Source organism: Prionailurus bengalensis, chromosome D1 (assembly GCF_016509475.1).
Source record: "Prionailurus bengalensis isolate Pbe53 chromosome D1, Fcat_Pben_1.1_paternal_pri, whole genome shotgun sequence".
Classification (NCBI taxonomy): domain Eukaryota; kingdom Metazoa; phylum Chordata; class Mammalia; order Carnivora; family Felidae; genus Prionailurus; species Prionailurus bengalensis.
Window position 1 is genome coordinate 40326461 of NC_057346.1, and position 20459 is coordinate 40346919.

The 20459-nt window shown below is 36.6% G+C and overlaps 1 protein-coding gene across 2 annotated transcripts in view; it reads left to right on the forward strand.

The window, feature by feature from the left end:
* The window catches only part of SLC36A4 (solute carrier family 36 member 4), a 50750-nt gene extending 32577 nt beyond the window's left edge, over nucleotides 1–18173 (forward strand). For both annotated transcript variants that reach the window (XM_043579954.1, XM_043579955.1), the window contains 2 exons: nucleotides 8586–8755; nucleotides 13898–18173. In XM_043579954.1, coding sequence (XP_043435889.1) covers nucleotides 8586–8755; nucleotides 13898–14205 — 478 coding nt within the window. In that variant the 3' untranslated portion in view covers nucleotides 14206–18173. The remainder of the gene's footprint in view (nucleotides 1–8585; nucleotides 8756–13897) is intronic.
* Nucleotides 18174–20459: the final 2286 nt, after the last annotated feature.

Below are 20459 nucleotides of genomic sequence, written 5' to 3' on the forward strand. Positions count from 1 at the left end.
TCCTGATAAAATAACCCATCACTTATGACCCTCATTATTTTACTGGTAAGCTTTAATCTTGTACGTACCCCAAGTCCTTTCAGAGCATAAGTAGGACACATTATAAAAATATAATATGGTGCATCTAAATATTATCTTAATATTAGAACCGTATTCTGCAAAATGAAGAATTATATAGGATTTTTCCTTCTTCCAGAGATTGGTCCCTGGAGATTTTAAAAGCTATTGCTAGTGATGACCATGTAGACGTGCACCCTTATTTATAAAATGGAAGATAACTCCTTAGTTTTGATAAATACAAAGAATAAATTTTAAATTGCTGATTTAATTAATGTCACACTGCTCAGGCTGCTTGGATAGAAGTCTGTGAAACCTGAAATGTTTTTAAATATTACATACTCTGGCTTTCTGTTTGTAGTTTGGGAGTTTGTCTACCATTCAGTAGACAAGTCCTGGGTTTTTATTGGAGTTGAAAATGTTGTAAGACCAAATGCATATAGGAAGCCATTTGTGGTAGAAAGAATATACCTAGAATAGTTTCCAGGCTGCACAAGGGACACACATGCAGTATGTTTATTTTTTAAAATTATAGTTCTGCTTTAGCCATGACCCATTTTATAAATGTATTTCAAGATGGAAGCATGTTGTTTCAAATGTTAAATGTTTGTTTCAGGCTAGAGACAGGACTACAAACAAGATATATAATTTTAAGCATTTATTTCATTAACCTACATTATAGTTGATTATATAATTTTGTTTCCTCCAAATACGCCTCTTTTTGTAACAATTTAATATGGACTAGCAGCTTAAACAGCTTAATATAAGAATCAGGCTAAAAATTATGGTATCATAGGTCCTCTTTTCAGATACCATATAATGAAAACAGTGATATCTTTCCGCACTTAGAATAATATTTGGAATAAATCTTAAGAATGATTTTATACAGGGGTGCCTGGGTGGCTTAGTCAGTTAAGTGGTTGACTCATGATTTCAGCTCAGATCATGGTCTCATGATCGAGAGTGCAAGCCTCACATCAGGCCCTGTGCTCATGGTGCAGAACCTGCTTCAGATCTTCTGTCTCCCTCTCTCTGCCTCTCCCCTGCTTATGCTTGCTCGCTCTCTCTCTCTCAACAAAAAGATAAATAACTGTTAAGAATTTTTATAAATAAAATTGACGACTTTCAATGTCAAAACTAAAATGTAGGTGGAAACAATCTCAGAATTCTTCTCAGAGAGAAGGGACTGAAGTGGGAGCATGCACATCAAGTTCAGATGTTCCTGTCCCCAGAGAGTTAAGAGCATGGTGAAGGAACAGTGGGAAAGATGAGTAGGGAATGCTTCTGGTATTCACTAAATCCTGTGGGAGCGATACTGTCCCTGCAATAGTTCTATTTAATCCTTCCCTTTCTCCACATCCCCTTCCTGCTCTCACCTTATCCCTAATTGCTATGGCTTTACCCTTAGAACAGAATTAGTTGCAAGTCTTGATTAAAAAGGGACCATTGCATCATCATTTCTATTCAAGAAAGCTTAGCTAAGTCACCCACTTTTCATTTAGAAGAAAGGCTAGTTACACATATCCTAAGAAACAAAGATCTGGGAGAAACAGAAAGCAAGTGAAGATATGCTATTCACCTTTAGAGAAGTTGTGTTAGGTAGTTCCTTCTCCTTGTGGAGATAAGCCTTGTGTGGCCTACTGTCCATTTCATTATGGTCTTTGCAGCTGGGACAGTTAAGATAATAGCTAAGACTGAGAAACACTGCTGAGGAGATGCTTGTTTTGTTATAGTGATAGTCTTCTGTAAAAGGAGGAGTTTGGACCGGAATGATCATGGCATTATATCTAAGATTTCTTTCTTGTTGTGCTCTGTATGAGTCTTTTCCTTTCCTTCCCTGTGCTTAGGACGATACAGGCCTAGGAAGTCTGAGAATGTGCAGTGTACTCATCACTGTCGGTATAAAAGCGGATGGCTGTCGTAAGAGCCTAGGGAACCCGTAGCTGCTAGCTATGAGGAGCTGTAAAGGGCTTTTGATGTCATGTGACTTACGTTGTCAGAATTCATAATGGGTATTCCTACAAGAAAATATTGAATTAGAAAGCATCCCCGGGATAAAGAAAGTATGAATTAGAGAGGCTCCAGGTTATTAACTATTTATTGTTTGAGGTGACATCTTTTAAAACTAGTTATGAGTTGTATTGTTCAGTGGATCGCATTTAGATTTTTAAGCAAAGAATGTGTCTTAGAGATGATAATTGAGCTAAAATATAAGCACTGTAAGGGCAGGAACCCTTCATCTTTTAGGCTGATGATGTATCTCCGTGATCTAGCACATTGCTCAGCATTTAAGAGGCCCTTGGTAAATGATTGCTAAATAGGAATCTAGGTTTAATAGCATTTCCCATGTTACCTGATAATATAACCAAGGCACCACTACTAGTCCTAGTTGAGTGATGTTTTAGCAGTGTTTTTCCAAGACTTCCACTAACGTAATCCAATTAACAGTGGAGAGAAAAAGGCAAAAGTGTTCCCTTGGGAGTCTTGAGAATAGACTTGCCCAAGTAGCCTGCCTGAAGCATAGTATCAGCTCCTGCTCTGTTTACATAATCATAATCTTGATGTTGCTTTTTGTAAAAATAGTTCTCCCTCCAAAAAACCTTTGAAACTGGTACTTCAGAGCGACCCACTGTGTTTAGCCCATCCTCTGAGAACCCCCAGCACACTGCCACCCAGGAAGGAATGTGTCCTCTGAAGAGCAAAGGCACAGTGCAGTTGCAAGCAAAATAACCAAGAGGAAATAACCTTTTGATTTAAAAACACTATACAAGTGAAGCCACCATGATAACATTACACAGGCCATAAAAGGATGTTTCTTTTTGTCTGGATCTATAGGAAGAATTTTTCATATCACTTTATGTAGATTCTGTTCTTCACACCGTGGTCCCAGGGGTTGACATAAATTGCTGTGTACTACTTTAACTTATAGACTCTTCTTACCATCAAGGAGGTCCTAAATAGGAAAAGTGTGCATGAAATTAGCCTGAAGAAAATACTGGAATGTGGAATTTGGCAGACGAACAGTATTTATGTTGGAGCATGGATGCCACATTCATTGTAAAATCTTCCTAGATTACATGTCTCTCTACCTCCTCTAATAGCAATTTCTGGAATGTAAGCCATCAGGTGAAGATTTCTAGTCAATGTTGTAAGGGAAGGTGTGGAGATTTGAGCATCAATGGTGGTAGAACAAGTTCACAAGAGGACTTAAAATAGCACAGAGTATTTATGTGGGTTCTGTCTTACTGTGTCCTTCTGAGTGATGGTATATACATCATAGGAACAAACATCTTTCTCTTTGTTGTGGTTTCCTTTGTTCACTTTTGTTATGTTGCTTGCTTTTTACTAGCCCGAAACACGAGTTCTGTTCCATACCCCTTCACCTTTTCCCCAGCACAGTTACCGTGCCTTCTTATTTGGTTCCAGTTAGTGGCTTTTTAACTTTTCAAACTAGAACCTATAGTAAGAAAGGAAAATGTTTTATAGAAAAACCATCATAGAAATAAGTGTATGTGCGTCTGTGTGTATGTGCGTTTTTGTGGTACACACCACTCACACATATGTAAATAACTGAAATAAGTATAAGGCTAAATAAAAACACATATTTTCTGCATACAGTGTCCCCTGATATTCTCTATTCCAGTCTATATATTAGGAAAAAACATATTCACAACTCAACTCACCCAATTGATATCATAGCCCCTTTAATGGTTCCTGATTAGAGTTTGAAAAATCCTGGCCTAGAATAAATTCACATGTTACTCATTCATTCAGCACACATAGCACTTCCACTAAATATCAAGGGTATTAGGTTTTCATACAAACAAATATTGAGAAGCAGTAAGGTGCTTCTGCTGTCCCACATGTGGCGTTCTTTCTGAAGCATGTATTGGATAGGAAAAATTCAGTTAAAAAAATAGAGAAGAATAATTGGGGCACCTGGGTGGGCTCAGTAGGTTAATCATCCAACTCTTGATTTCAGCTCAGGTCATGATCTCATGGTTTGTGAGATCGAGCCCCTTATCAGGCTTTATGCCGACAGAGTGGAACCTGCTTAGGATTCTCTCTCTCTTTCTCTCTGCCCTTCCCCTGTTCATGCTCGCTCTCTCTCTCTCTCTCTCTCTCTCTCTCTCAAAAATAAATAAATAAACATTTTTTAAAAATACATAAGAACCATATAAGAATAGGGAAGGCATAAGGCAGGCATTTTGATTTATTAAGATAATTGAGCTGGTACTTCATTTTCCTCCCCAAACAGAACAAACCCCAAGTCTAAGCCCATGTTTGTAGCATACCCAAGCTATGAACATGAATATTCTGGGAAATAAAGCTGACAAGTAATGGCAGGTAATCAAGCCATGTCTTAATGGATCCTACCAGGCAATCAATGGTTTGAACTCTGAGGAGCTTGTTACCTACAGTGAAAATATTTAGGCAGGAATGGACTCACCAGAGGGCACAATAAAAAAGCAGTAAGAGAAATAAATTTAAGAAAACTGGAAAAATAAGATTCATATATCCTAGACTAATCCCTCTGTCCTCTCCCTCACAAATTCTTTTTTTTTTTCCTCATTACACTTTTGTTTTAATGGGTGTCAACATTCTGTGACAAATTTAATTATCTTTTTGCAATATTAAAGTTGCCTGTAACTGGGAATCCTGGCCTGCCCAAACTGCCTCTGACTTTCCTCATCAGAATGACTGTTATTAATTATATTAAATTCAAAATGAAGGGCATCTCACAGATACTTAATTGTATGCCTTTTATGTACTAGGTATTGTTCCAGGAACTAGTGGTGAACAGATGAAAAATCTCTTCCTCGTGATACTTAGTTTAGTGAATATGCTCTAAAAGTTGAGTGGTTTACATTATTCAATCTAGTTGTGAAGAGTAAATAACCCTTGTCTTAGTTTTCAGCTTAGCATGAGGTGAGGTTCTTGGTAAGGGTTGTAGCTAGTCCTCAGACTTGTCTCTTCTTAACAGAACTAAGCTCAGATTCTTTTTTTTTTTTAATATTTTTAAATGTTTATTTATTTTTGAGAGACAGAGAGAGGGACAGAACACAAGTGGGTGAAGGACAGAGAGAGAGGGAGACACAGAATCCGAAGCAGGCTCCAGACTCTGAGCTGTCAGCACAGAGTCCAACGCAGGGCTTGAACCCATGGACAGTGAGACCATGACCTGAGCCGAAGTCGGACACTCAACTGACTAAGCCACCCAGGCGCCCCAGAACTAAGCTCCGATTCTTAACCTGAGTATCACCAAGGGTCTGGGATGGAAAGTGAATTATCATAGTCATCCCAGGAGTAGCTTTGTAGTCAGCCTTGAGAGAAAGACAGTCAGTCGGCAGCTTATATCCCAGGTTGGCTTTTCAAAAATTTTAAGATATTCGTGTCTGTAAATTTAGGGTGAGTTTTGATTTATTAGCCAATGTGGGGAAAAGAGTAGAAGCATTGCAAATTTTGAAATGCTGTGCTTTTAAAACTAATGTTTTCATTGGAACATTTAGTTGCCCCATAATCTGATTTCATAGATTTCATATATTGACTGCAAAGTAATTATTTAAAACACACACTTATGTTTTTTACTGAGATATTAAATTTCTTTGCTACCAGTATAGTGTTTTTTTCAAGCAAGAATTATTTTATTCTTTGAAGTATTTTTATTTGTGATATTTAATAGATATAGTTTCTAAGAATTACCTGTCCATACCCATTTTTTATTATTAATATTTACTTAATGAGTATCTGCCACCTGCTAAGAATATACAGAGAAGAATAAAACATGGTCTCTAACTTTCAAGAACTTTGGCAGTGAGTTTCATGGTAGTTTTTAATGTGCATTAAATGTTATTTAAAAGTTGTTTACATTCTTCTGTATCTTCAAAACAACTTCCTATAACTTTAAGAAAGTTTTTTGTCCTTTGGACATGCAGTTTAAGAGTAGATTGTTCTTTCAACTCTTCATTTCTAAAACTTAGTACATAGATGCCTGCTTACAACCAAATTAAGAACAAAGGTTGGTAATACCTGTAGAAAAGATGATGAGAGTAAAAGTTTAGGGTGATTGAAAATATCGATGTCAAACAGAAACTAGTAGATTCTTAAAACAGAAAAGAAGTAAAAATGGAACAATTGATTTTAAAAGACTGCAGTGCTTTTCTTAAGCACTCTTATTTCTATATTACTCTTCTGTGGTTGATAATTGGAAGTATACTAGCCTTTCAAAGGTTCATATCATTTTATTTCCCATTTGTACTCTGTGTAATACCAAATGATAATATTTGCATATAATCAGTATTATTGACTGGCATTAATAATAACCAGATCCTTAGCCTGTATAACTTGTTTTAAATCAATAGAAAAGTAATTATACCTATATGCATAGGTGTATTTTAAAATATATTGTTAAAAACCTATAAGTTAAAAGATTATTAGAACAAAAGGAATGTTCTAATAATAAACTGGTAAGAATATTTATTTAATTGTCTATAATTATATATCAGAGTAAATGAAGCAGGAGTCTTTATTCTGTACATTGCAATAATTTGACCGTTTATATTTAAATCTCAAGCCTCAAGCTGAGAAATATATCCTGAAAGCATTTAATATTAAGATTTTATTGTTGCTAGCCCTAAGGAGTTCCTTCTTTCTTTAATTATGTTGTTTGCAGTATTTTCAAAGCTATTCCTACTCAGCTGTTTTTCTTTCCTCTTACTTCCTATGATGCATATATTATAGAAGGAGACTTATGAATTCCCTCTTGCTTGGCCACAGTTTAGAGAACTGTTGATAATCTTTACTATAAGTCTTAAGACATCAGAAATAAGCTTAAAGCCTAATTAATATTTAGGACTTTCTGTACCAAAAGTGGAATATTTTATATCCCTTTAAAATGATTGTATTTTTTCTCCTAAGGAAGAAACACTCTTCCCTGTGCATAGGCCTTGCAGGTGGGAAAGCAGAGCTCTAAAGGGAAGATCGGGGCTATCAATGATGTTTCTGCCTAAAGAGGACGTGTGTTAATGCTGCGGCACTTTCCATCCATGGTCTCCTCTCCAGTTTGTTTGTTTTCTTTAAAGAATACAAGAGCAATTGTTGTTTTTTTTTTAATTTTAATTGTTGCAAAATATTCAAAATTTCAAAAAACCACAACACATAATTTTATTATCTGTAACCTAAGAGAGTAGATTCTATAATGTTCTGAGTCCTATGATTCTAGTTTTCTCTGTGTGCCATTATCAACATTTAACAAGTGTTCTTTGTTCAGACAAAAGGTAGTTAACCAAAGTCTCTATAGAGACATGTATACTGATTTTGACAAGACACCATCTACAACGTAGAAATTCTAAAGATACTTATAAAACTAAAACTTGCGTTGCTGTTTTGAAGCACTGGGCATCAACCCAGCCTAATAACTCTATTTCCCTATTAATGTAACTTTTATATAGGTGGAATTCCTGTGTAATCTAGAGGACTTTGCAAGTTGAAACCATTTAGATGCCCTCCTTGTGGACCTAAGAATGATGACATTTCTGCAACTAATGACATACATACCAAGATTTTTAAGCAAGGAGAAGCATAACTCAAAGTTCATTGTGAAGTTTTTCTTCTATATATAGATCAATAAAAAGACAAACAGTATGCTCAGTTTTTAAAAGAAAGTTAAGAAAAGACATTAGCTCTTCATGAGACTCAGCCTAGCCTTTAAAACATTGGCTTCGGGGCGCCTGGGTGGCTCAGTCGATTAAGTGGCTGACTTTGGCTCAGGTCGGGTTCTCACGGTTTGGGAGTTTGGGCCCCACGTCGAGCTCTGTGCTGACAGCTCAGAGCCTGGAGCCTCCTTGGGATTGTGTGTCTCCCTCTCTCCCTGGCCCTCCCCAGCTTGCACTCTGTGTCTTTCTCTCAAAAATAAATGTTAAAAAAATTTTTTTAAACATTGGCTTAGCCTAAAATGAAATATTTCCAGCAATATTCTGAAATCTTTGCATTGCCACATTCAAGCTCTCTAGGCTTGTCAAAATGAACTGTCCATACGTCATCTAGAAATTTAGTAGAGATCAGCTAGCTTTTTTTTTTTTTTTATAAAAAAGCATTTAATTAGTAAGATACTGGCCTACGTTTGTGTTAATTTTTTACCTATCTAACATTAAAGGTAAAAGGAAGAAAGCCAGGTTCCTAGGGGCTGGTGGATAGGGAAAAAGAGTCTGACAAAAGGGTACAAACTTTTACTTGTAAGATGAAGAAGTTCTAAGGATCTGATGTATAATGTGGTAACTATAGTTGATAATACTGTAGCGTTTAACTGAAATTTGCTGAGTAGAACCGAAGTGTTCTCACCAAAAAGAAAGAAAAAAGACAAACACGTGAGGTGATGGATGTGTTGATGAACTCAATTACGGGACTCTTTTCACAATGTATACTTAAGTCATGTTTTACACTTCATACATATTACAGTTTTGTCACTTATACCTCAGTAAATCTGAGGGGAAAAGAATCAACTGAATTTTGAAATATTCTTTTAACAGGTTATATCAATCAGTGAAAATTCTATATTCCTTTGGCATCTTTGTGACATATTCAATTCAGTTCTACGTTCCGGCAGAGATCATCATCCCTGTGATCACATCCAAATTTCATGCTAAATGGAAACAAATCTGTGAATTTGCAGTAAGGTCCCTCTTGGTTAGTATTACATGTAAGTATTACTACATATTTATATCATAATTTTTCTTGTTGAATTGCTTATAATTAAGCTACTTAAGTTATATTTTTTAATATGTTAAAAACAATTCATTCACCTCGCTGAGCTACTTTTTGGGTTAAAATTCTGTTGTTCTACCACTATATAAGAAAAACACAAACCAGATCCTATCATACTTAAAAGAACTACTCAGATTGTTATTTTGAAAACTACATCAATGGTGATTAAAATATATCTAAATCAGATGCATAAGGGACTCATTATATTGTTCATACACATTTTGCATTGGTTTTCATTTTCCTCAGGTTTTTTATTTCCACTAACTTTTGTGTATTTAACAGTTTGATTCTCTAAGACTACCTATAGAAATGGGTTTTATTTTGTTTTGGTCTTTAATTATTTCAGTGGCTAATTTATATTGTTTGAAGGAATATATAATCTTGTACTAAGGTTTCACAATATAAAATGCCTCCACCAGAAAGCATTAAAAATGGAGACCTGTAGGAGAAGAAACTTGATTGTGGTACAGTGATATACTAGAAATAGCATGAGTTTTGGGGTCATACTGACCTGATGGTTGAAACCTACCACTCACCTGCTCGTGTCTTTAGGCAAGTTACATAGCATCTTTAAACCCGTCTTTCCTCAACTTTGAAATGAAGATAAGATTTCCTTAATGGCATTTTTATAGAGTTCAAGAATATTAATAAAGTAGCCAGCATTTATTATTGTCACCATTATTATTGTAACCACAAATATAAGATGACCATAACACTGAACTAACTAATGGGATTGCCTAGACCTAGAATGACCCATTAGAAGTGGGTCAGCTTTCTGTGGAAGAAAACCATCTTGGCCCATTCAAGGTGAGAGAAACGAGAGAGCTAGAAATTCGAGGCAACTCTATAAATCGCAGTGAGCAGTTTGGGGTGGATCTTATGCCTAGATGTAAAGAAGAAGCAAAGCTGGGAAGAAGAGATGAAACCGGTTTTCCAAAGTAATCATTTAAGTGAATTGTATCAACAATAATCCTCAAAAATCACACTGAGGAATGAATTCAGTAAGCCCTTACTCCAATGACTAATAAAACATTCGGTAGGCAAAAATTATTTTAAGACATTTGAAATATTTCTTACACATTGTTTTTATTGATATTTTGACTGCTACATAAAAAGACTGATTTCAGTAAAAGTCCTTTTAATATAGACGTAAGACTATAAGTTCTGAGAGTATATCTCCTTTTAAAATTACTGAAGTTCGGGGCGCCTAGGTGGCTCAGTCGGTCAAGCGGCCGACTTCGGCTCAGGTCATGATCTCGCGGTCCATGAGTTTGAGCCCCGCGTTGGGCCCTATGCTGACAGCTCAGAGCCTGGAGCCTGTTTTGGATTCTGTGTCTCCCTCTCTCTGACCCTTCCCCATTCATGCTCTGTCTCTCTCTGTCTCAAAAATAAATAAACGTTAAAAAATTACTGAAGTTCACTTGAAGGAGCTTGAGGAAAACATTAACGGGATTTAACACTTCTGATATTTTGAGAACTCCATCCGTTTCTGCACATTGGCTGCCATTGTTATGTGGAAGCTGCCCGTCTGCTGAAGCACAGAGCACACTGCATATCCGCTACCATGACTTTATTCCCAGAAGCCACGGGCTTTTTCTCAAGAGCTGAGTTCATGGCACAGAGAGTTGCCAGTTTTCTTTCCTGCTTCTGTCTTTTAGTTAAAAATAGTGAAAGCTATTGAACGGTATATGAGGGTTATATTTGTCTTTGGACAAAGAGAACACAGACCAGGCAGTGTTCCCTTCTACTTCATTGGGGCACATCATTGGACGCTGAACTTCATTTGAGTCTTAGGCACATCCTGGTAAAGGCCAGTTGATATTCATGGCAGGACTGTTTTTCATCTGTTCTCTAGAGCACTTGACAAGCTTTTGGGGCAGGCTCCTCGCTGATGAATGTGTACACAGCTGTTGGGACCTCATCGTGTCCACAGAGCAGGCTGTTCACCACTAGCAGTGAGAGTGGAGGCTCAGCTGGAGGTGCTTTGAAAATTGAATAACCTATCAGTGTTCCATAATCCTTTCCAAGTACCGAATCTGGGTTTGTAGGATTGGCCTTCAAAGTAGTGGGCTTATCAGCTTGGGTTGCATTGGTTTGTCCAAGGCTCTATTTAGCATTTGAAGCATCATTTCAAAGTATCTTCTTATGGAACTCAAAAGCTTGGAAAGATGGGTCAGACTCATCCTAGCTGTTTCCTGTAGGCACCTTACTTGCTATAGAGGCATCTCACAGGTGAGAGAGAAGAGTTAGTAGAAGCTGGCCAGTGGCCACCATCGACTACAACAGATACTTCTTACTTTAAGAGCACATCTATAGAAAGAACCTGTTAAGTTTTGAATTGTAATGAACATGGAGACCAATGTTTTGATTCCATGTTTGACTTGAATCTGTAAAATATGCTAAATACTATTTATTTTTGTTATCCAATTCATTGATCTTTCTACTATTTTTATTTTGGAAAGTTTTTGGCTTTGGGAGCATGCTTTCTGGTTTTAGGAGATTATGACTACAAAGCACCAAAAAATAGAAATCTTACTAGTTTGTAGAATACTAGAGAAGATCCACTAAAATCTTTCATTTAAGTTAGGTGCCACTTCAGGTGAGGAAAGATACGATTTCGTAACCTCATATTCTATCTTAGAGTCAGGAGGTATCTGGGAAGTACCATTAATTATTTGTGTGATTAAAACTTATGTGCTGGAGTATTTCTTACAGTTTTGTTGTTTAATATCAAGTATTTTGTTTTTTTCTCTGATACATCTTTTTTCACCCTACAGTTGTCAAGAATGGACTTAAAATAGGATTTTTTTTTTTATGAGAGGAAACTTTGTGCCTTAAAGATACTTTCTTTTTCTCTATACTGTAGTTTTGGCAAATAGTGAATAAGCTTAATTGGTTTTTAATAGATCTGCTCATAATACCTGTCTATAAAGGACATAGGGCAGCCTATTTACAGTAATCCTATAGTAAATATTTGTAATGAATAAATTGCCCATATTCTAGACTATCCTTTGTTTCTGTGATTTTGAGTGTTTATATATTGATTTTGCCTAACGTGTACATATTTATCTTCCTTGTCTACTAGTAGCATTATAAAATAAAACTTCAAGCCATTTTTTACTAGCGTGTACCCACTGATTATATAACATTTATTTTAAGTTTATTTATTTTGAGAGAGAGAGAGAGGGAGGAAACAAACCAGCGGAGAGGGGCAGAGAGAAGGAGAGACAGAATCCCAAGCAGGCTCTATGCCATCAGCACAGAGCCCGATGTGGGGCTTAAACTCACCAACTGTGAGATCATGACCTGAGCCGAGATCAAGAGTTGGACGCTTAACTGACTGTGCCACCCAGGCGCCCCAATTATATAACATTTAAAGGATGACTTCAGCTAATTGATAAATTTCATGATCAAAAATGTTTGATAAATGTCTGAATAGATTTTAAAAACCTATAGTGTTCCTCCACATGCTTTTTCAGCCATATTTCACTTGATTTTTCCTAGTAACAGCTGGATTATTGAAAAACATTAATGAGGAAAGATGAATTCCAAAAAGAAAGCCTCTTCAGATGGCTCTGTTCTGGTCATGCTTATCCAGCCAGTCTGTTACACTGCCGTCTGCTATAAATAGGTAGAAATGTGTCTCCATTAAATGGATGTAGTCACTGAAATTTGCGAGGTCCTAATTGTGTTTGGGAGTTATGCTTATAGTGCCCTTGAGAAAAATGTTAAGAGAATGTAGCAAGCGTCCGTTCCACAGGGAATCTACTCTATGAAGCATTTCCAGTTTAGAGTTTCAACTTCTTCCAAGTCATTTATCTTATTTAAGAAACTTTGCTACACTTCAGTCCTCTAGGTGTGAGGCTACGTTTATAATTTCAAAATAATTTTTGGTTTTAGCTTTCAAAAGAATTTAAATAGGAAATAACAGATATTTCCGAGAAACCTAGTAGTTCCAAACTAATCCCATGTCCTCCTGGAAAACATTGAGAGCCACAAAAAGAATAGGGGAAGGAAAAAAAAACACCCATAACCTAAAAATTAAGAAGTGGAGAAACTAGTAGGCTGCACCCTGAAGACTTCATTGCAAAGAGCCCAAGTTAAATTATATACCCACCACAGAAAGGTCGGCAGGAGACATACTAGAAATGAGGAAAGCAAAAGTACATAAACTTAAAAATAAAAAGGGATAAAAAAAAAAATGGTAGCTTTAGGAGACAAGTTAGGGAGAGCCGGCACAGACCTCGATGGGGTCCTCAAAGCTGGGACTCTGCGGGTGGAGTCCTCCGTGGTGGCAGGGCTGACGTGGCTGTCACGGGGTACGTGTGAGCAGACTCCGTTGTCTAGCTGCTCCAGACCCTCAGCAAGCCGTTCAGTGAACCATTTTAGGACATTTTGAAGCAGGAGTAGCGGTCTTAGTTTTTACAGACCTTTTGTTGATACCTTTGTTATGATGAGGGTAAGTGAGGTCAAGAAAGTGCAAGATCAGAACTTTTCAGAAATTTGCCAATAGTTTGGAAGAAAGTCCTGTCGACAGTAGTAGTAGTAGTACATTATTTTGTTTTCATTTTTCATTTTGAAATAATTTAGAAAAGTTATAAAAGAGTAGAAAAGTTATGAAAGTTGTTTACGTAAGAAAATCTGTTGAAAAGTCACAGTTCAAGAAATGTGACTCACTGTTTTGGTTTCCTTGTGTGTTTGACAGAGTCTTCAACAGGCAGCAATTTAGTTAGTGCCTACTTGCATTAATTTTGAAGTATTGAAAATACAGTAAAACCTTGGTTTGCGAGCGTAATGCATTCTGGAAACATGCTTGTCATCCAAAGCACTTGTATATCAAAGTGAATTTCACGAACCATTGGCTCGGTTGGGATCATGTGACATTCCGTGTCATGTACTACTCGTATTGCAAGACGTCGCCCGTTTATCAAGTTAAAATTTACTAGAAATGTTTGCTTGTCTTGCAGAACACTCGCAGAACAAGTTACTTGCAATCCAAGGTTTTATGTGTCTACATTTAGTGCCCATTTAAGCAGTATATATTTAAATAAAGAAAATACGTATTTTCATTTTCTAGGTGCTGGAGCAATTCTGATTCCTCGTTTAGACATTGTGATTTCCTTCGTTGGAGCTGTGAGCAGCAGCACATTGGCTCTGATCCTGCCACCTTTGGTTGAAATTCTTACATTTTCTAAGGAACACTACAATATATGGATGATCCTGAAAAATATTTCTATAGCATTCACTGGTGTTGTTGGTTTCTTCTTAGGTACATATGTAACAGTTGAAGAAATTATTTATCCTACGCCCAAAGTTAGAGCTGGCACTCCACAAAGTCCTCCTCTAACTTTGAATTCAACATGCTTTATGTCTGGGTTGAAATAGTGGAAGCGGAATTATGAGTCTTCTCCTTTTGTCTCAGTTCTGAAAATTATTAAAATAAGAACTGGTAGAGTCCATTGCCATATGTCTAAAATTAGAGCCAAACTCTCTTTTCTTTTGGCACAATAATGACATTTCAGTAGTAAACTGTAATTCTTTACCAGTAGTGGTAAACTATGACAGATTCTTTGTTTTGAGTATTAATAATAATTTCAAAAAATGTTAGTTTTGAAAATACTATAAATTAAAATGTAGAAGAATTAAAGAATAAAAAGACTTCCATTATTCTTCATTCAATCAGAAATACTCTAACCAAAATTCTCTTTTACGCCCATGCTCCTCTTTCCCCACCCAGCTGAGGAGAGAACAAAGTTCCAACAATAAGAGAATCAGAGAAGGACATAGTTCACAAAAATCTTCAGACCATCTCGGTGAATGTCAAAGTGTACTTTGTGTATAATGTAAAAATATCTCAATTGTGTTTTTATTAGAAAGCCAAATACTTACGAATCACCCTTGCAAGGATAGAAAACTCTAATGTAAGCATCAGAAATCCCTAAACCAGAATTGTTCTACACCATTCTATGATGGTAGTTGACCTGCACAATGAAAATTATGAGGTGCTGTGGAGATCCTGATTTAGTGTCTCAGTCACATTTGGAAGAGACTTTAAGGGTTATCCAACACAATTCCCTTGATGTCCAGAAAGGGTAAGTAACTTGGTCAAGACCACTTAGCTTTGAGATCAAGCAAGAGAATATGATCTTTTTACCCCAGTCCAAGATTTTTTATTTTTCACATCACATCCAAGAAAAATAAAGTATGTTCAGTTTAGCCTTTAGTGTTGCATCTACATAATTATATTTTAAAGCTCAGAAAGCCGGTGATCTTTTAGTAATATATGTGACCTGAGCATAAAATCAGAGAACTCTAAAAAGGATGCCTTACCGGTACATAAACCTAAACAAGAGAAAGAAAGTGTTTGTTTGTTTGTTTGTTTGTTTTAGAGAATAGAAAGCACTTTCTGGTTTAACTGCTGGTGAGTTGGAGGTGCCCAGCCGTTCTGTCTTTCTTCTCTTTCTAGGGATTGTAGGCACCGCTTTTCTTAATGGCAGAAAATAGGTATCTGACAAAATACAGGATTTGTGTATTATTTCCAGCCTGTGGCTTTCCTGATTATAGCCTTTTATCAGTCTGAATGGGCAGAATTAACAAAAAACATAAATTTATACTGAGGAAAAATCAAGGCAATAATAGACTGTCTACTAAATATTGAGATACTCCAGGTTTCTTGCAGAGAAATACCTTGTATTCATATTTGTCAAGCCCAGTTATTAATGAAAACAAGCTCAGTTGACATGGATGAAAACTTTTAAGTTTAAAACATTAGGAATCTTGATTTTTTTAAAAAATTCATACATTAAAACATTTTTAATCAGGCTGGTAATTTGTAATACTACAAGATATCGTCAAGATCACTGTAGTATATGTATTCTATATTTTTATATGTAAATGTGAACTTAGCTCAAGTATTTTTTTGCTTTCCATCATTAATGAGTCATCAAGTACAATTCTAACAAAGTCTCAGAAGCTTTATTTTTGTACAAATTCATAAGAATCAAACTTTTTTTAAACATTTACATTAGATGTCACCGATAATTTTTTGTGACACTTTTGTATCAAATCTGTTATGTTGAGCTTTCAGTCACACTGAGAGAATGTGGAAGAAGTTACAGGAAAAGTTATCATCATTGAAACTGTTAGAGTTGTGTTTCTAAGAATAAATTAGGTTTTTTTTTTAAAAGAAATGTATAACTTGGTATAAAATGACTTGAAAACCATTACTTAATAGAAAGCACTATTACTTTTTGCCAGGTATCTTCAGATATTTCTAGTCTATGCATGAAATTTTATTTTTATACTTTGACCTGTTTATTTTCCTTATTCATCAAATTCGGTGAATTTCGAATAGTTGATTATAGCAATAAATGAATTTTAGCATGAACAGAATGTTGAGTGCATTATCAGCCAGGCTTCCTTATTGTAGCGAGTGCTGAATCGACATCCAGTACTTAGTTCACTAAGTGATCAACACTTTAAATATGAGAGGAAAGTCGAGATGGTGAAAAAGGGGCTAAAAAGGGAGAGACTAGTCCCAATTCTTAACAAGTAACTATTTAGATGTAAAGGATATATGCACTCTTCTTTAAGGATTTTTGATGAAGCATATTTTTTGCGAAAAAATCAGTGTCATATTTTTCCTCTGAAAATTTAGTTTTAACAACTTACAACGTTTCAAAAGATTTTTGGAGAAGATATTTTGATTAGAACAGCTGTTGCTTTTATTTGGGGGCCTGGAAAAATGAGAGTGGTTGCACCTGTCAAATTGTGTACTTGATGTCTAGGTCCGTTACATGATGGCTAGGGCGACTTCAGCATTTCACCTGCCACTGCAGTAAAAAACCCTCCTCTCTGAAAGTGAGTCAGGTGCCTGAGAGGCCTTTCCACCACTGAGGTAGGGGAGAGATAGGAGAGCTTTACCCACCTCTGCTGACCTCTGCTCTAGGCCAGTCATCATCAGCACCCTACATTCAAAAGGGTTTTCCCAGCTCCAGAGTCCACTTGTCAGAACGCTGGCTTTCAGACCTTTCGTATCGGAGGCTCTTCTTTTCCCCACATGGTCAGATTTCTGCACAATTAAATAAGAATTAGGGTTTGTTTTCCCTAGGTAAAGACCAATTGGTATTATGTTATCAAATAAAAGAGTGCGATGTATTAGCAAATGCCACATCATGTTTTAATTCTGTCCTTGCTGGATTCTCCTTTATTAAAACCATTTCTGCCTCCCACCTAAGCAGTGCACTTAAATTAACATTTTTATAGGCATTTTATGCAATGTGCATGTTGTAAATTTCCTAACAGGGCCTAATTTCATTCAGTATTTTCAGAATAGTTACAGGAAAGCTGTCTAACCGCAAAGCACTATAAAAATATTAACTGGACTATTAATTAAAGTTCCACATTAGTGCCATTTCTTGCTGTGGCGAAGTGCAGGTCTGCCTCTAGCTTACCTGGGGCACTTGGTCACTGTAGATGTCAGCCCAGCATCTGAAGTACATTTGTGTATGATAGTATACAGCCACATTAGGTTTTCACCTCAGTTCTTTATTTAAAAAGGACAGTGTACAGAATAAAGATAATGGAAATAATTTTAAAATCATACCCGTGGCTCAATGAATATTTTCTGTTGAGAAATAAAAAAAATCGGTGAAAATACTGTTGATCATGTAAAATGAATTTTATTTTTTTTTAATGAGTATTTTGTTCATTTTGGATTACCTAGCCTTCTCCTTCATAAGAAAATTTGAGAACTTTGATCTAAAAGGTGGAATAAGACACTTCCTAACATGACGTGGCCAACTGTAATAAGTGATGCCTTCTTATGGACTATCTTGTTTATGCCACTAGTGCTCACTCGGCTAAATGCCTTAATGAAAGTGGCTGATTTCCACCTAGAAGATAGGAAAACATGCTTAAGAAATGACTAGAAATGCTATTTATTGCCCTCTGATAAATGACAACTCTCATTCTTAAAATTTCGTATTAAAATTAGCTAGTCCTTATGTACACACACACACACACCAGTAATCTATGTGAATTAGATACTAATATGAATATACCATTTAAATTGGGTCCAGAAAGATAATGCATTCATTGAAAGATCACTCCAGAAATTATTCCATTAGAGTTTTCTTGATAACAGATAGGAAATTACATGCTTATATCGTGAATAAATTAAGCTGTGGATTTTTGTTTTTCAAAATGATTTTGTTAGTTTGAAAACTTAAGTTATCGTTGCACTTGAGTTCTTTTTCTTTTAACTTATTTTTCTTTATTATATGAAGAAAACTGTCTTTAAGTACTGTAACTCTTCTGAATTTTCAATAAAATACAATTATTTTGCTTGCAAATGCCTTTTTAAATGAATTTGGCTTTTATAAGGTTAAGTGATATTGACATGTGCCATAAGCTGAAAATGGCGCTCATATTTTCATAACATTTTAATCGGTCTTTGTGGTTAAATCTTTGTCATGTGTGATCTTCAGCGTTGGAAGTTGATATTATGTGCCTCCAAGATTTGAGAGCAGAAGTTGATGAAAAATGAACATACTCAAACCATGACCTGAGCTTCCTACAGAGTGAACACAGAATGAACAGTCTGGCGATGCTGCCTCCGTGGTTTAATGTCCCATTCTCTTAGGTCAAGAATATGTATCACTCACACTTTTAATACGCTTTGCTTGCATTATGCCAGCTCACCATATCAAAGATCATGAAGATATTTATACCTTTAATAATAATCCTGCTCTTGTGAACCTAATGTAAGGGCAGGCCATAGTTCATCAGAAGAGAGACAGCAGCAGCATTACGCTTTAGTCGTGAGAACTTGGAAACAACCTGAATGTTCAACAATAAGGAAATCATAAATTGTGATATATTCACCTAGAATACAATGCAGATTGTATTAATTACACTATTGTCATACCAAAGATGAATAATTTTGGAAAGAATACATACATAAAATTAATTTTTAATTGCAACTCTGTAAAAATAATGCTTTTGAACTGAGACGAGATACACAGAAATTGGAACCATAGTGTTAGGAAAAAAGATGGGTTACTATTTTAAAATGAATAGTAAAGGAAGGACTGACTGTGAGAGAAATAAAGAGGAATAAAGTTGTAAAACCTTAGGAGGAGTACATGCTCTTAGCCAGCAACAGAAGGAACAGGACAAAGACAATAAACATACAGTAGAGATAGAACAAGGTACAGAGAGATATAAATGCAACAAAAAGCCCCATGGGCTACTTGCTGAAGGAAAACATCAAATATGACCACTTCGTAAAATTAATTTTAGTTTTTTTTTTTAATGCAAAAGATTTAGAATGGTGGTTCTAACATGCAACATGGCCTCAAAATTTTGCACATAAATTGGTGGGGTTCACATGTCAAAGGACTGGTTTGATTTGAAGTTTCCTTTTAAGTGTAGATTTGTTTGAAGGCTTAAAATGGTAGGAGGGAATCAGGTCTTCTAGTCTTCAGAGTTTTCTGGTGCCATGAAGCACAGGACTCACTGGTACCAGATGATAGAATGCTCCTCAAACGAAAGCTGATACATTAGTCTCGCCAAGGAATTAGGGAGTAATTTCATTTCCCTCCCTTCTGGATCTTGATCTGGGCTAAAGGATGAGAAGTGGACCCAGAACTCACCCTGCCCCCTACACACACCCTGCCTAACTTGCACTAAGCCGAGAGGAAAGGGGGGTCGAGTGTGGATCAGGCTGAGCAGGTCTAGAGCTGAACAAGAACGCAGACAATAAACTGTAGAAGGAGTGCCTTCAGATCACAGAGCCACAGGGTCTCCTGTATCTTTATAGCTCCAGCTTTTCACAGTGCTCTAAAGGGCAAAAGAATAGGTACTAGGAAATTGGATATCGCCACTCTCCTACCTTAAATCTTCTCTCCTTCCCCAATCTCAGCTATACAAAGACCACACTCCTTAACGTGGCTCACCGGCAGGTCTCACTCCCTGCCTCCCCTATAAGTTACAGTGACGCCCACATGCTGGTTGCCCCACAGTGCATATTCTGTTTCCACCTGCACAAGTCCATCACATCACGCTATGATTTCCTTCTACTTTCACCCCTGTGTTTTTCTGGGCAACCCTTAGCTATTGGTAAGGCTCAGTTGACACATACCTTCTATCAGCGAGCCTTCCTCTCCATCCTCTCCTCTCCCCTGTTCAGAGTGAGTTGTGTCTTCTTTCACGCTAGCAAATGACCTTGGGTTTATTATCACACTTTACACATGGTTTGACAATCCAGTTTCTGTGTCTCTCCACTAAACTGGGAGTTCTACAAGGATGCTACATATGTTCATTGTTTGGCTTCTTCTCTGTCCACCCATAGAGAGGATAAGCTCCACGAAGGAGGTGATTTTGTCAGTTGTCTTCACTACTGAAAATCCAGTGCCTAGAGGAGGGCTGGGCACATCGTAGATGCCTAAAAAATATTTGTTGAATGAATGTATGAATTGAAAAAATAACAACAAAAAGCCCATATTTGATCTCTGGCACATAATAACATCTCCAAGCACAGGGGCAAAGTCACACTTGTTATACTGTCCCCTGTACCCCATGCCTGTTTGTTTAATGACTGTAGCCAACCCTCTTCTGTATGCTAACCCAGCAGGCTG